The sequence below is a fragment of the Ursus arctos genome, unplaced genomic scaffold (genome assembly GCF_023065955.2).
Source record: "Ursus arctos isolate Adak ecotype North America unplaced genomic scaffold, UrsArc2.0 scaffold_12, whole genome shotgun sequence".
Classification (NCBI taxonomy): Eukaryota; Metazoa; Chordata; class Mammalia; order Carnivora; family Ursidae; genus Ursus; species Ursus arctos.
The window spans coordinates 2,027,268-2,042,594 of NW_026622786.1; the positions used below are offsets into that span (position 1 = coordinate 2,027,268).

Below are 15,327 nucleotides of genomic sequence, written 5' to 3' on the forward strand. Positions count from 1 at the left end.
CTTTATCTCTTCAAATCCTTTTCACAAACACATAACCATATATATATAAATATAGTATATATTTATATTATATACTAAATTAAATTATACAATTATGTACTATGTAATTATAAATTATAATTTAAATTAATTAGTTTAATATATAAATGAATCAAATTAATTAAAACTCTATGGTTAAATTACTTTTATATATCATTTTAATTAAATGGGATCATACTATTTTTCTGCCTTTTTCCCCCTCAACAATATTTCTTGGATATCCTTCCATGTCAACATGTATAAAATTATACATTATGGTTGCTTGGTGTTCATGGTATGGATGTCCCATAATATATTTAACTATTCCCCTATTGGTTGTTTCCACCTTGTCACTATTATGAACAATGTTGCAATGAATATCTTATTAATATACTTGAGTACTTGTCTATTTCCATAAGTAGTGGATTTCCACGAAAATGTTGCTAGGTATTGCTAAACTGCCTGCTTTTCTTTTCTTTTCTTTTCTTTTATTTTTTTTTAAGATTTTATTTATTTATTCGACAGAGAGAGACAGCCAGCGAGAGAGGGAACACAAGCAGGGGGAGTGGGAGAGGAAGAAGCAGGCTCATAGCGGAAGAGCCTGATGTGGGACTCGATCCCGTAATGCCAGAATCACGCCCTGAGCCGAAGGCAGACGATTAACCGCTGTGCCACCCAGGCGCCCCTTCTTTTATTTTTTTATTATTATTTTAAATTTTTATTTTATTTATGGGGGAGGGGCGGAGGGAGAGGGAGAGAGAGAATCTTCAGCAGGCTCCACACCCAGCATGAAGCCTGACACGGGGCTTGATCTCACAACCCTGAGTTGATGACCTGAGCCCAAATCAAAGGTCAGACACGTAACCAACTGAGCCACCCAGGCCCCTGCTAAACTGCCTTTTTAAAAGTTTTCACCATTTTATACTCTTGCCAAAACATACAAGAGTGCTCTTGTCCCCACACTTCTTTCAACACTGAATATTAACCATCTTTTGATTTTTGAGAATCATATCATGTTGTTTTTGCTTCAACAAGTATTTCTTTGGGGCACCCGGGTGGCTCAGTTGGTTAAGCGTCTACCTTCGGCTCAGGTCGTGATCTCAGGGTTCTGGGATCGAGTCCCGCATCAGGTTCCCTGCTCAGCAAGGAGCCTGCTTCTCTGTCTCCCTCCGCCCTCCACTCTCCCTGCTTGTGGTCTCACTCATTCTCTCTCCCTATCTCAAATAAATAAATAAAATCTTTTAAAAAATCTTTCTTAAAAAAAAAAAAAGAACCCCCCCCCAAGTATTTCTTTGATTGCAAATGAGATTGGGTATCTTTACTTATGTTTATTAGCCATTTATCCTTCATTTTCATATCCTTGGAATACTTCTCCATTGTACTGTTTGTCTTTTTCAAGTTGATGTGTCAGAGATCTTTGCATATTAAGAGCAATCATTTTTTCAGTTTAAGCCTTTATTATTATTTTTTTAACATTTTATTTATTTATCTGACAGAGAGAGAGCACAAGCCAGGGGAGAAACAGGCAGAGGGAGAGGGATAAGCAGCCTCCCCCCTGAGCAGGGAGCCCGATGCGGGGTTCGATCCCAGGACCCTGGGATCATGACCTGAGCTGAAGGCAGACACCCAACCAACTGACCCACCCAGGTGTCCCAAGCCTTTTTAAACTCTGGTTTCGGAGCAGTCTTTTAATAAGCTGAGACAGGAAATCCCAAAATATTCCCTTTCCAGACAGCACTTCCCATCTTTCCACACTTGGACGTGCCCCTGGGGACATCCTAGGGGAATAACAGGTCAGATACGGTATATGGAAGACAGAGAATCAACGACAGGCAGTGAGGCTCTTCCCCAGACCTTCCTCTGATTCCAGGTAGAACTGAAGACAGGTCTCCCAAAGCCTCAGGATTCCCATGTCTTTGGGACACTGGAAGGAGTAACCCCCCACTTTTCCCAGGCAGCATTTTGGTGGTGAGGTGAGAAAATGGAGGCTCTGAGAAGGAGGGGATTTGTTCCTGCCCATCCTGAGCTTATTAGAGAACCTGTGACTCAGGGATAGGACTCCAGGGGCCAAAGGTTCTTCCAGCCTCAAATAGAAGGGCTTTTATTTTCCTTTGGATTTTTTATTTACAGTATTTTAACATGTCCAAAATAAAGGCTTGATTAGGGGTTTTGATGGCTTAATTTGGGCCGTTAACCAAGACTGATGTAATTCTTTCTTCCCAGGGCTCTTAACTGAGAAGGTGCAAGCCAAGCAGGTCTCTGTAAAGGTGGAGATGATTGCATAAAAGCCATTTTATGGTTCTTGTCTCAGCTTTTCTGGAGCCAGGCTTGGCACAGGAGGAAGGCTGGGGCAGGAGGGGCGGGGGAGGAGGTAATAGCGAACTTTCACCTGCGTCCCTGTGACTGATGTTGCTGTTACCGCTTCTAGACTACGTAACTGGGTTCAAACCCACTTCACCTTTTCTTCTGGCAGGTTAGATATGTGACAAGACACATAATTTCTGTTCTAGTCAGACCCTTCTTCACTTAAAGTTGAATTTGTCTTCCAGGTACCTCCCTTTCTCACCTACAGATTAAAGAGATTTAAGAACAATAGAAAGCTATGAACCCTTTTCAGATCTTGATTCAAATAAACTGTAAAGCATAAATTTATGAGACAATAGGGGAAATTTGAACACTGAGTATTTGATAATAGTAAAGACTTATTAATTTGTTTAGGTGTGCTTATGACATGGTGGTTTAAAAAAAGAATTCTAATCTTGAAGGGACGGATACAGAAATATTAATGCAAGAAATATTATCATGTCCAGGGTTTACTTCAAAACAATCCAAGGTAGAGGAGGGCCGGGAGGTACAGTTGCAGCCGGATGGGTTCTGAGCAGGTTTTTAGGGAAGGTGGGTGGCGGACCTGCAGTCTCATTATACTATTCTCTCTATTTTTGTATATATGGAAATTTTCCACTGAGGGAGAGAGATACAGAAAAAGTTCTCCCTCTCTCACTCTCTATTCTTTTCTTCCGTCTCCAGAGATGGGGGAACAAATGCTTTTCAAGCCCTTCCCTCTCCTCAGTGTCTCCCTTGCTCTTATCATCAGAGGCAGGCTTCTGATAAAACTGAGTCACACTTAACAGCTCAGGGGGAACCCTTGCCCCTGCAGTGGCAAGTTAAGAAGAGGCCGCCCGTCCCCAAGAAATACACTAAGTGGCGAAGTTTCCAGCATCCATGGTGGTTAGGAAGGGAGGACATTTTTGAGCCGATGGGGGGTGGACAGGAAGCCCTCCAAACGCCTCCCAAATCATGCCCCTTGTCGGAAGCCCTGGCAGAGGGCTCCCTCCCCCGCCCTTTTCTGAGCTTTGCTGTTGGGGTGGCAGGCTTTGAACTCAGCATTGTGCAGAGACGGGGAGGTGCTGGGAAATAAGTGTGAGCAGCTGGTGGGATTCGTAAAACGCTCTTTCCTCTGATGTGAGATGAAGAAAAAGCTGTTTGCCTGCCCAGGTTTGCTGTGGGCAGTATCTGAGCTGACTGCCCGCGAGCCGGCGGCCTGGCGCCAGTCCCGCCTGGTAACAGGTCCTCCGTAAGCGCTACTCCCTTCTGCGGAGGGCGTGGAGTCGGTCTAGCAGAACAAGGAGGCATGAGCAGGCTCAGAAACTCTGCTTAGCTGGTAAAAACCTCAACCTGTCCAGCCAGTCCTGCTTCAGGCCTCCCCAGGCTGCGGCTGTGGGCACCACGGGCCCCTCGCATGAGGTGTCGTGCTGCTCGTTTTCGCGCAAACCCGTCCGTGTACAGACCAGACCACCAGATGCCCCTGCCTAATCCCGGTCGGCTCTCGGCCACCCGCAGTATCCCGTGTCCTTCGTAGCACTTATCGGCCACTGAGTGACTGGTTTATATGTTCCTTGATTATCGGCCAGCTCCCTCAGCACGTCATCTCCAGGAAGGCAGAAACTTTGCCTCGTTCCCCACTTTGTCTACCGAAACAGGTGCTCCAGAAATGTGGAATGCGAGAATGAATGAATGAATGAATGACCACGCACATGCGTGTCTCCCCAAGGAGAGGGCAGACAGGCCAAAAACGACAACAAAAAAATTAACATCTTTATTTGGGGTCTTGATTACAAAAGTAATACATGCTTATTTTTTAAAATAGGCAAGTGCATAAAGGAAAACTGGAAAATTAGCCCCTTCCGTCCATTGCCTCTTTCCAAAGGTAACCATCGGTATACTTGGCTGTAGTGTCTTTCGTATAGCATGGGGGCAGGGCACCCCCGCTCCCTTCCCACCATGAAGACCTCACTGCTCAGTCCAGGAGATGCCTGCTTCCTCAGCACTCTCCCCATTCCCAAGAAAGAGCCTCTGAGACTCCCCAGAGACAAAACACCCCAGCTTTCCAAATTCCTTTTGGTGCTTCTGTCTCCCCGCTGCCTCGCCACTGCCCTCCCCACTCCTCACCCCTGCCAAAGCCAGAGCCAAACAAAACACAAAATGGCCCCAGAGTAATTAGAAAAACCGTGAGTCGGAGGAACCTAGGTGAGAATCCTGGTCTGCGTCTCCAAGGTGCCTTGGTCCCTTCTGAGCCTCAGCTTCTTCCTAAGTAAAAGGAGGATGATTTACCTAAAAGATTGGAGCGTGGCAGGGGTTAAGTGGGACGCACGTGTGCAAGGGTGCGTGTGACCAGGCGGTTCATACAGGTTAGTTCTGCTTTCTCTCTAATATCACTCCCTTGGCTGGTCTTTGATTGCTTCCCTGTCACTTTTATTTTGCTAGAGATAAAGAACAACACTTTTCTTTTTCTTTTTAACATTTTTTAACATTTTTCTTCTTGGAGATTCCAGCTTCCTCATCTCCTCTTCCTTCCCTTCTCTGGGTTTAACCCTTCTTTCCTCACTTCCCCATCTTGCCAAATAGTAGTCTCAGGACCAGTTTAAAGAGGTCCAAAGAAGTCTGGCTGAGGCTAGAAGGCAAAGGCAGAACACACGGCGGGGCTCCGTGCCCCCAAGGCCACAAGAATCCATTTCCTGTCTGGGGCGATGGAGCAGAGCCAAAGTCCAGGCAGCAGTTACATAACCGCCTGGCTGTTGGGCAGCCAGCCTGATAACCGACCTCCTCTAGTATTTACTGTGCTTTTCTAGAGCTTGAAAGAGCAGGAAGGAGCATGGGCCGCACCCACCCTTCTTTGCAGTGGCTCTGCCCAGTATCAGGGTAGTGTACAGCCTCCTGGGACCAACAGACCTGGGCTAGGGTCCCACCGTCCCCAGGGACAGCCCAGCGCAGGAAGCTCAGGGCTCTCCCCACATCCCTTTGTGTGAATCTGGGAGTCAGCCCACTCTGGTTGGACTCTGGTTGGCTAGGGAAGGGCAGATCCGATAGAGAAGGGAGGCCTTAAGTTCCCGAGAAGCAACATTTGGAATGCTCAGGCCACAAGGACTGACTGGGGTGGCCCACGATGGGAGCAAAGACACCAGGGGCCATGGACACCTCTATTACCCTCCTGAGCCCTCTCCCTGGACTGCCTCCACCTGCAGCCCTAATTTGGGCTTTTCCCACGCACCCTGCAGGTCTGGAGGAAGCATTCTGGGAGAAAGCACTAGGTAGAGGCCAGGGTGCCATGCAGGAGCTGCCGAGCACGCCAGGTCCGAGGTTGGGGCACGGGGGAGCTGGCAGTCCGGGACGGAACAGTGCTTTGCAATTCTTGTCTAGGACAAGCAAAAACACAGCGTCTTTGGAGGTAATGACTCAAGGACTTTTGATGAGAGGGTGAGGATGGGCCTTCTTTCTCTTTCAGATCTTGGTCGGTGGCCTACTTCAAGTCCCAGAGCAGGAAAGCAGAGGAGGTATGAGATGAGACCTCAGGAGGAGGAGGAAGAGGTCAGAGGGACAGGCTGAAGGCAGGGTAAGTGGAGGTAGCCAACGGACGAGGAAGCTAGCAGAAGCGAAGAAGCAGCCATGACGGGCCAGGCGCTGGGGGCCAGCGGCACCCACACGGCTGACCGTGGCTCATGCCTGGCCAGTGGTGCGGTGGTGACGATGCAGATGCAGGGAGAAGCCGGGAGAGCTTGAGGGGTCCTGGGGCCAAGGGGGTAAGGGAGGCTCCCTGCCACGGGCAGCCACGGAGCATCTCCTGTGTGGGCTCCCTCACCCATGGGAACCAGGAGAACAGACGCCCAGCGGATGGCAGCCCGGGTTTGTTCTCCTTCCTTCCACTCCAGTTTGGGAAGTCCATGGATCTTTCCGCTGGCAGTCTCAAGACCAAACTTTGTGCCTTTCACTATCCAATAAAAACTTTGCCCCACAGCTTTCATCCAAGGAGATGAAAGTGGCTCAGTAGACCCGGAGTCAGCAAGTTCCTAGAAGAGTGGGGCAAAGGGTACCCTTGTCAGGCAGCCAGCTTTCAGGAAGAGGGCCCCTCGGCTTCAAGACGAAGGACTATTGGGGTGGCTTCGCTTGTCCAGCCCTTCAAACCCGGGCTTCTCTGGATGCAGGCAGCTCCAGAGAGAACTAACAGATCAGGCTTCAACCCTCCCTTGGTTCCTCAGTGAGCAGTTGCCGTTTGCCCGGAGGCCATAACTTGTCCGTAGGACACTGTCCTAGCAGGCTCAGCAGGCCTGGCCAGCACCGAATCCTCTAGCGGAGGCTTCCTTCTTTCCTGGACAGTTGGAGACCCTGAGAGTTTTATGACTCATCACAGGCCACTGAGGGACAGCAGCACCACGGTGGGCTCCCCTGGGGCCCTGCTATCCGCCTGGGGAGCTGTTGAGGTACCAAGCGGAGGGATGGGGGGGAACTCCACTTCCGCCTCCCGAGATTTATGAGGGTAATAGAAAGTGGTGACGGGCACTGCCAACTTCCCTTCCGCTTCAAAGCGCAAGGGGAATACATGAGTCTGGAGAAAGTGAAACCTGGATATACTAAACCCTGGCTCCTGTCGGGCCAGCTGTGGCAGGAAGATAGGGGTGAGCAGCTGGGGGTTGGGTTGTGCCCTTTGGAGCATGGATATCTGGAATGAGACGGTAATTTTAGGAAAGAGCTGACCCTGGCTGTGGATAGGAGCAAATGGGCCACAGCCCTGGGTGCCCCTCAATGGCAAGAAACAGATCCAAGTACAGAGAAAAGGCTTTAGAGGCAGGGACACGTGCACGCATGTACTCACACCGACACGCACACTCATGCACGCTCACACACACGGGCACCTATGCACAGGCCCACACAGACAGAAACACTCTGGCCGACACAAGCTCACCTAAGTACACACAGATGTGCCCAAGTCCAGATACACAGAAATACTCACACTGGCACATATTCACACACACACACACACACACACACACACACACACACACACACACAGAGGCAATGCACAGGCATACAAGACCATGCGCAGACGCAGACCCACAAGTCACATCTGCCCAGGCACCCACAAAAGAGATGCGTGCACAGGCACACCACATATCTGCATATGCACGCGCGCGCGCGCACACACACACACACACACACACACACAGAGTAACTAAAACACCAGCCTCCCGGGCCATTGGAGAGCGTCCTGGCCAGCTGCCCTTGGTCTTTCACTCTTTCACTCTGGGCTGCAGCCCAGGCCCTCCTCCTGTTCCACCCCGCCCCCAGTTGGTTGTATAAATTCCTTCCCTTTGCCCCTTCCCAGCACCGCCTCCTTCGACACCAGCGCAGCCTCTGTCTCTGCTCACTCCTGGCAGGCCGGTCAGGATCAAAGCTTACCAACAAGCAGCATGGGTAAGGAAGGGGCCTTCTGACAACCAAGTGCCACCAACATCTGGCCCGCAATATAGAAAGTGACAGAAAAGCTGGGTGCGGGAAGCTGGTTAAGGGAGGGGGTGCTGAACTCTGCTCCACCGTCCCCACCCCCACCCCTGCATTTCCCAGTTCAGCCAAAGTTTCTAGAGCTGCAAGGAGAGGAGGGTAATGGGACTGTTGGGATGGGTGGCCCTGGATCCCCACCTGGCTCCCCAGCTGCAGCCTAGAGCCAGGGGCCTTTCTGCAGCTGGGAAAATCTGTAGGGGCGGGGGAATACGTAAGGAGAACCTCTTGTCCCTGGCTGTCACCATAGGTGAAAGATAATCCTGATTCCAGCCCTGGGCCAGATTTTTACTTCAGGAAGTAGGAAACCCAGGCCTTTGGGGCCAGATCACTCTCTAGCCACCCTGAACCCCTGACGGCTCTGAAAGGGAACCAGAGCCCACACACTCTCACTGGGGCCCTGTTCCAGTGTCTCCCACCCTCCCAGTCCCAGAAGTCCCCCTACCCCCCATCCTTGGGCTCCTGGATGTCAGGCTGAGGAGAAGTTTGGGTCTGCTTGGGAGTCTTGAGGTCCTTGCCCCCTTGCATCTGGCTCTTCCCTGGACTGGCAGAATACCTAGCAGCCAGCCTGACGCTGGGAAAACCCAGTGAGCTTCCCCTGGGTTCATCTCAAACCCAACGCTGTTCAGAGATCTTGCTTGAGATGCTTAAGACAGGGAGGGTGTTCCCCTGCAAGAACACTGATGCTCCTGGGGGCCTGGGGTTACACAGGGCCTGACCGCCTCTAAGAAACGCTGGGGGTGGGTTGGGGAGGAGAAGATGATACAGCCGGCAACACCTCCCTCACACTTTCTCTCCGACTCTGGTCAGCTTGGCGGGTTTTGTGTCTCTGTCTTGATGTCCTGGAGTTTTGAATCTCCTTCTGTTCTGTGTCCAGCAACCTCCTTCCTCTCCCTCTTGCCTCCTGTGCCAAGCCCTGGCGCAAGTCTCCTTAATTCCTTTGGTCTGGACCTCTCACCCTGCGCCATCCACCCCAGCCCTCTCTCTGGCCACCAGCCACTGCCTGGGATTTCTGTCCCCCACTGGCACAGCCCTACCGTATTTATACAGCACTTCTCCTTTACAAAAGTACTTCTGAATACATTGGCTCATTTGACCTTCAGAGTCACCTAGAAAAGTAGGTAAGATATTATTACCCCCTTTTAGCCAAGAAAAGGAGAAAGTGAAGAGAGCAGATACCAGATCAGGAGCTTGAAACCAGGTTTCTGCACTCAAAAACCCTGTTGACGCCTCCTGGCCTCCTAAGTCGCTTGGCTGCCACGAGGAGGGGACCTGGTTTCCTGCCTGAGGGCCTGAGCCCAGGCACCAGGGGAGGCTCTACTCCAGCTCCTGCTTCCTCCCCACTCGCAGCCCCCCAGCTGTCAGGGCAGTGGCCAGACTGGCCGCGGGCCAGGGCCGGGAGGCAGCACCTGGTCCTGTGATCTCCACTCCGGGATTTCTTTCAGCCTGCAGCTCCCTCTGTGCCATTCCTCAGCTCTTCCTCCTGGTCAGACCCCAACCCCTGATGCCTGAGGCCCGGTCCTGGCGGCCCTCTTCTCAGCAGCTGACTTTGGTCCCGTAGATCCCTGTGGCTCCTCTTGCCAGACTTTGGGGACAAGGAAGGCCACAGCTTACAGCTCTGGGAAGTGGGCCTCTGAGCCCTCCAGAGGCGGACCAAACACAGATAAAGGAAGTGGGGCTCGGGGAGAGGTAGAAACCTGTCTAAGGACATCCAAGTGGTAACAGCCCTCTGGCCTCGAACTGCAGCCTCCTGTCCCTCACCAGACCTTCTGCTAAGTCATCCTGGTTCTGGCCAGCAGCCTGGGGTCAGGACCCAGAGCGGAGAAAAACAGGAAGTGCCCCAGGCCCTGGTGGAGATACAGGTGCCGTGACGGAGCCGAGCAGGTCCCGCCCCCGCGAGCGGGGGGGCCGCCAGGGAGGACCGGCTCCGGGCAGGCGCGCGCTGCGCACTGGACGGCCTCTCCCCGTTGGCCTCTCCTAAAAGCCCGCTGTGGTGTTCTTACTGCCTGCTGTTTACCGATGGGGGTTCCGTAACTTGCCGAAGCTCCCAAGGCTAGTCAGGGAGCAGCTGGGACTGGGGTGCCGTCGATGTCGTCACCGCTGTACCATCCAGCTGCTGCCGTGCTCACCCTTCTCCTGCCCTCCCCTGGGTCCTGCTTGCGTGTCTGTCCATCTTCAGGTCCAGCTCTTTCTGCCACAGGCACACACTCAGCAAAGCTTTGAGGGGCGGGGAGATCGGTGGCAGCGATGGGCCTGGAGTTAACACAGGACCTGGGACGGCGTGTCTGCCTTGGCCCGTGGCAGGGTGTGTGTGGTGGCACGTGGGGAAGGAGCCTTCGCCCTCCAGAGAGTGGTCTGGCCAACGTGCCCCACTGTTTCCACAGCTACGAAATGTGGGAAGTGTGGACCCGGCTACCCTACCCCTCTGGAGGCCATGAAAGGTCAGTGTGCAACGTCGGAGAGCCCATGCCCCTGGAAAGGAATTCCACAGGCCAGCACCTCTACTGATCCCACCGCTACTGGGGGTGGGACACCTGGGACCTCAGCCTCCGGCCCACCCAGAGCCGCCCCTGGCATTCCAGTCCACCCCACCATCCCCACTAACTGCTTGCTACCCTTTAGGACCCAGGGAGGAGATTGTCTACCTGCCCTGTATTTACCGAAACACTGGCATTGAGGCCCCGGATTATCTGGCCACTGTGGACATTGACCCCAAGTCTCCCCAGTATTGCCAGGTGAGGGGGAGCTCGGGCACTGGAGTACCCTGAGACCCTTCCTCCGGCCCTGGCCCCAGCGATGCCCTTCCCCAGCTCCAGCCTTCTTCCCCCTCCTCGGGGTATGACTGTAGAGTGTGTTCACTGCCCAAGGGCACCCCTGAGGTCCCAAGGGCACCCCTGAGGTCCAGCGCAGTGATGAATGCCAGCCTGTGCTGTACTGCCAGCCCAGGTGGGTCCAGGGATCACCGAGGGTGGCCTGGCTGAGCGCCCCCCGCCCCGCCCTAGGTCATCCACCGGCTGCCCATGCCCCACCTGAAGGACGAGCTGCATCACTCGGGATGGAACGCCTGCAGCAGCTGCTTCGGGGACAGCACCAAGTCGCGCGACAAGCTGGTGCTGCCCTGCCTCATGTCCTCCCGTATCTACGTGGTGGATGTGGGCTCCGATCCCCGGGCCCCGAAGCTACACAAGGCCTGTGCCCTGCCTCTGTGGGTCAGAGACCCTGGGGGTGGGCGACGGACGGGTGGGAGTAGCTTTCTGGGGTTTTGTTTTTGTTTTTTCCCTCCCTCAGGCAGGAGCCGCCAATCCTTCCTTCCCACTTGTTGTTGACCAACTCTGTGTCAGGCCCTCACGGCGGGCTGCCGGTGATACAGAGTTCAGGCTGGCAAGGGCCCGGGCCAGGAGAAGCGTCTGGTCTCGCAGGGCTATGGGACAGGGGAGAGAAGGCGGTGCTTCCTGCCCGCGGGGTTAGCAGTCGCTCCGGCTCTGCCTTGCCGCGCTGCAGAAGCTGCCGGACTGCGTCCGCCATATTCCCCCTGGGAAAGTCGTGTCCATGTCTTGAAGGGAAGAAGGCGGGGTCAGCAGATAGGAGTAGGGGAAGTAGGGGAGTGGGGGAGTTGTGGGAGGGTCCCCCAGCCCTGTGAGATCCTGATGCCATTCCTTACCCCTCTCCAGGTCATTGAGGCTGAGGACATCCATGCCAAGTGTGGCCTGGGCTACGTCCACACCAGCCACTGCCTGGCTAGTGGGGAGGTGATGGTCAGCACCCTGGGAGACCCCAAGGGCAATGGCAAAGGTACCTGCTGGCATGTAGGCACATCTGTGGGGGGAACAGATCCCAAGCTGGGGGAGGGATAGAATGACCTTCCAGGGAGAACCAGAGGGCTGGGACTCATCCAAAATTTAAACCATAGTCAATTAACTTCAGTTGTTTCAATTATTTCTGTGAAGATGAAGCCTGACTGATGAATTCACTTAGAAGTTATAGTCAGAACAGTTGCCGTGGGGAATGTGAGCCCAGACACAGCCCAGAAAAGGCACACATTTGATGTCCGCCTTTATGAATTCAGAAGCAAGTCTCACAGTCCTGGGGATCTGTAATTTTCACATTTGCTCTCTCATTTATGGTATGATCGGGACTGACGAAATGTCTACTAGGTGCCAGATGCAGCCTCTGAGGCGGCTGCTACCAGGATCTCTGGTTTCCAGAGGAGAAAGCAGGGCACAGACTGATAAACACCTTACCCTAAGACACAGCTACTGAGTTGTAGGGGTGGAACTCAAACCCAGGAATCCGGACCCAGAATCTGGGGATGCCTTTCCCTCTGAACCTTACCCATTTTGTCAGTGCCCTCCATCTGACGGCTAGCAGCAAATATCAGCTCCTTTTTCTCAGAGATAGGAGGAACGTGACACTCCTAGACTTAATAACACTTCAGAGTTGACATCTAGTTGTATTTATAAAGAATTGTCTGGCATTATAACATACCAAGCAAGGGAAAACCTGTTGGGCATTCATGTGGAATGAGAAGTAAATATAATTTGTCTGCTCTTAAAAAACAACAACAACAACAACAACAAAAAAAAAAAAAACCGTAGTGACCAGAATGGAGCCTAGACTCTGGGAGGAACCCCACAGAGACTGGAAGGTTGGGCAAGAGAAGCACGGGGTGCTGAGTCCCAGGCTTTTGGCTCAAAGGGACAGAAAATTTCCCCTATGGTCTAGAGAGGACAGGGATGAAATTGATGGTGGTAGGGGCACCAGAGTGAGTCCCCACTTCCCACCCGGTCCTCTCGATGGGACCCTTTGGACACCTGAGTCAAAGGAGCTGGCAAACCCAGTGGGAGGAAGGGGCACTAGGCAGTGGACTCGGAGCCTCTTGGACACGCCTGGGGGTGAGGGCTGGGTGAGGGAAGCATCTCTCTTGCCTCTACCTGCCATTTCACTTCCTTCCCTGCTCAGGGGGTTTCGTGCTGCTGGATGGAGAGACGTTCGAGGTGAAGGGGACGTGGGAACAGCCTGGGGGAGCTGCACCTTTGGGCTATGACTTCTGGTACCAGCCTCGACACAATGTCATGATCAGCACTGAATGGGCGGCTCCCAATGTCTTTCGAGATGGCTTCAACCCCGCTGACGTAGAAGCCGGTGAGAGCCCCCCCGCAGGCCAGCAGGAGCCTGGGCGCACGCATCACTCCTTTCTGCTTGAAACCCCTCTCCGAGCCTCTTACTCCCTCCTGTGAACCGGCTCCTGGGGTGATGGTATAGGATTGTGCCGGGGCCTCTGACATGCCCAAGCGTCTTTCTAATCCCTCCAACCGGTTTTTCAGCATTTTGCCCTGGGCTGTGCCCTAGCTTTTGCCCTCCATCCGCTGCCCTGATCCTGAGCCCATTCTCTGGCCCCGTCCCCGCCCCAGGGCTGTATGGAAGCCACATACACGTGTGGGACTGGCAGCGCCACGAGATCGTGCAGACCCTGCCGCTGCAGGATGGGCTCATCCCCCTGGAGGTCCGCTTCCTGCACAACCCAGACGCGGCCCAGGGCTTTGTGGGCTGTGCCCTCAGCTCCACCATCCAGCACTTCTACAAGAATCAGGTGCCGTGTGTCGTCTGGCCCTCTCCTCCCAGCATTCCCAGGCTTACATCTGCCAGGCCTCCAGAGCCGTGAGACGCCCCCTCTCTGGGGGTGACCCACGCCCCTCTGCTCGGCTCTGCTAGGAACAAAATCCAAGGCCGCTTGCTCTATCTCTCGTCTCTCCTAAACCCTAAGTTCCCATTTATTCATTCAAAAAATATTCGTGAGCTTCTACAGTAGGCACTGTGCCAGGTGCTGGGAACGTAAGCCCCTGAAGGGGCTTGCGTACCCAGCCCCAGCCCCCCCCAGTCTCACAAGCTCACCTCTGTGCCTCCTAACCTCCCCTCCCACCTACCAATACAGGGAGGTTCTTGGTCAGTGGAGAAGGTGATCCAGGTGCCCCCCAAGAAAGTGAAGGGCTGGCTGCTGCCCGAAATGCCAAGTGAGTGCCCAGGGGAGGGTGGGAATCAGAAGGGGACTCCTGGCCGGGGGAACAAGAGTCCCTAAACCTCTGAACCACACCCCACCCCAGGCCTGATCACAGACATCCTGCTGTCTCTGGATGACCGCTTCCTCTACTTCAGCAACTGGCTGCACGGGGACCTGCGGCAGTATGACGTCTCTGACCCACACAGGCCCCGCCTCACGGGACAGGTGAGGTGCTAACAGAATGGGGAGCGAGAAGGAGGGAGGAAGAAGAAGTCGGGGGCGAGGGAGAGGGTATGAAGTGGCTGGGGGATGATAAGGGAGGTGCGGGAACAGCAAAAATGGAGGCTGAGGGACGGTGCAGCCCAGGACTGCGGGGAGCCATGGCTATAGGTGGGGAACGTGAGGCAAGCTGCTCTTCCTGCAATGTCCTCCCCTCCCACCATTGTCCTCGTTTCTGCTCTTATCTCCCCACCCAGCTCTTCCTTGGGGGCAGCATTGTTAAGGGAGGGCCCGTGCAGGTGTTGGAGGACCAGGAGTTAAAATCCCAGCCAGAACCCCTGGTGGTCAAGGTGAGGATCTACCTGCCTTCCGCCCCCCCCCCCCCCCCCCCCGGCAGAAACCCCCTCCTCGCAGCCCCCAGCCCAGCTCATGGGACCCTCAGATCCATGCTGGAGAAGTATGGGGTGGGGGCGTACTCCATGATCCCCCTCCCAGGACCCATGTGTTACCATGGGCCTGATCCCCCTGGTTTTCCCAAGGGGAAACGGGTACCTGGAGGCCCTCAGATGATCCAGCTTAGCCTAGACGGGAAGCGTCTATACGTCACCACGTCGCTGTACAGTGCCTGGGACAAGCAGTTTTACCCTGATCTCATCAGGTGAGAAGCAGACAGCCTGGGCTTCCCTCCCTAGCCCTCCTCTCCTAGAAGAATCTGGCTTTCTGAAGACTCCTTGGGCATCCCCACCTGCTTTCACCCTACAGGCCCTGCTCCTTCCTTAGGACCCACCCCTGCATCACACACTCTTGAGGGAAGGGGAGGCTACCCCTGACCTCTCTCCTTTCCTCTCCCTGTTTCCACCAGGGAAGGCTCCGTGATGCTGCAGATTGATGTAGACACAATAAAGGGGGGCCTGAAGTTGAACCCCAACTTCCTCGTGGACTTTGGGAAGGAGCCCCTAGGCCCAGCCCTGGCCCATGAGCTCCGCTACCCTGGGGGTGACTGCAGCTCTGACATTTGGCTCTGAAGTCCACCCCTGGTAGCCACTCCACATCTGAGACCTCACTTCTGCAGAGACCTGGCTTCACCCTGCTCCCTCTCGAACCCTAGCTCTTGGCAGAATGTCCCACCAAAGCCGAGCTGAGGCTGTTGGAATGCACTGAGCAGTGCGTTCATTTACAGATCACTGTTGCATGCCGCTCACTGGCTGTTTTTACATGAGCTCTTGGAAATTACTTGACCAAGAAATAAACCGGTGAACCTA

At 53.9% G+C, this 15,327-nt stretch overlaps 1 protein-coding gene across 1 annotated transcript; it reads left to right on the forward strand.

Moving 5' to 3' along the window:
- The first annotated feature begins 7,649 nt into the window (after window positions 1–7,649).
- On the forward strand, window positions 7,650–15,327 carry SELENBP1 (selenium binding protein 1). Its single transcript, XM_026486596.3, has 12 exons — window positions 7,650–7,764; window positions 10,233–10,289; window positions 10,471–10,583; window positions 10,851–11,036; window positions 11,520–11,640; window positions 12,808–12,990; window positions 13,260–13,438; window positions 13,781–13,859; window positions 13,950–14,071; window positions 14,323–14,415; window positions 14,605–14,723; window positions 14,928–15,327. The coding sequence occupies exons 1-12, from the start codon at window positions 7,761–7,763 to the stop codon at window positions 15,088–15,090; spliced, it is 1,419 nt and encodes a 472-aa protein (XP_026342381.1). The 5' UTR covers window positions 7,650–7,760; the 3' UTR covers window positions 15,091–15,327.

Excerpts from the sequence above, each read along its gene's own strand:
- SELENBP1 (XM_026486596.3), top strand. Across the intron at positions 10,290-10,470 it reads CCCTCTGGAGGCCATGAAAG|GACCCAGGGAGGAGATTGTC; the intron begins GTCAGTGTGCAA and ends GCTACCCTTTAG. Across the intron at positions 12,991-13,259 it reads CCCCGCTGACGTAGAAGCCG|GGCTGTATGGAAGCCACATA; the intron begins GTGAGAGCCCCC and ends TCCCCGCCCCAG.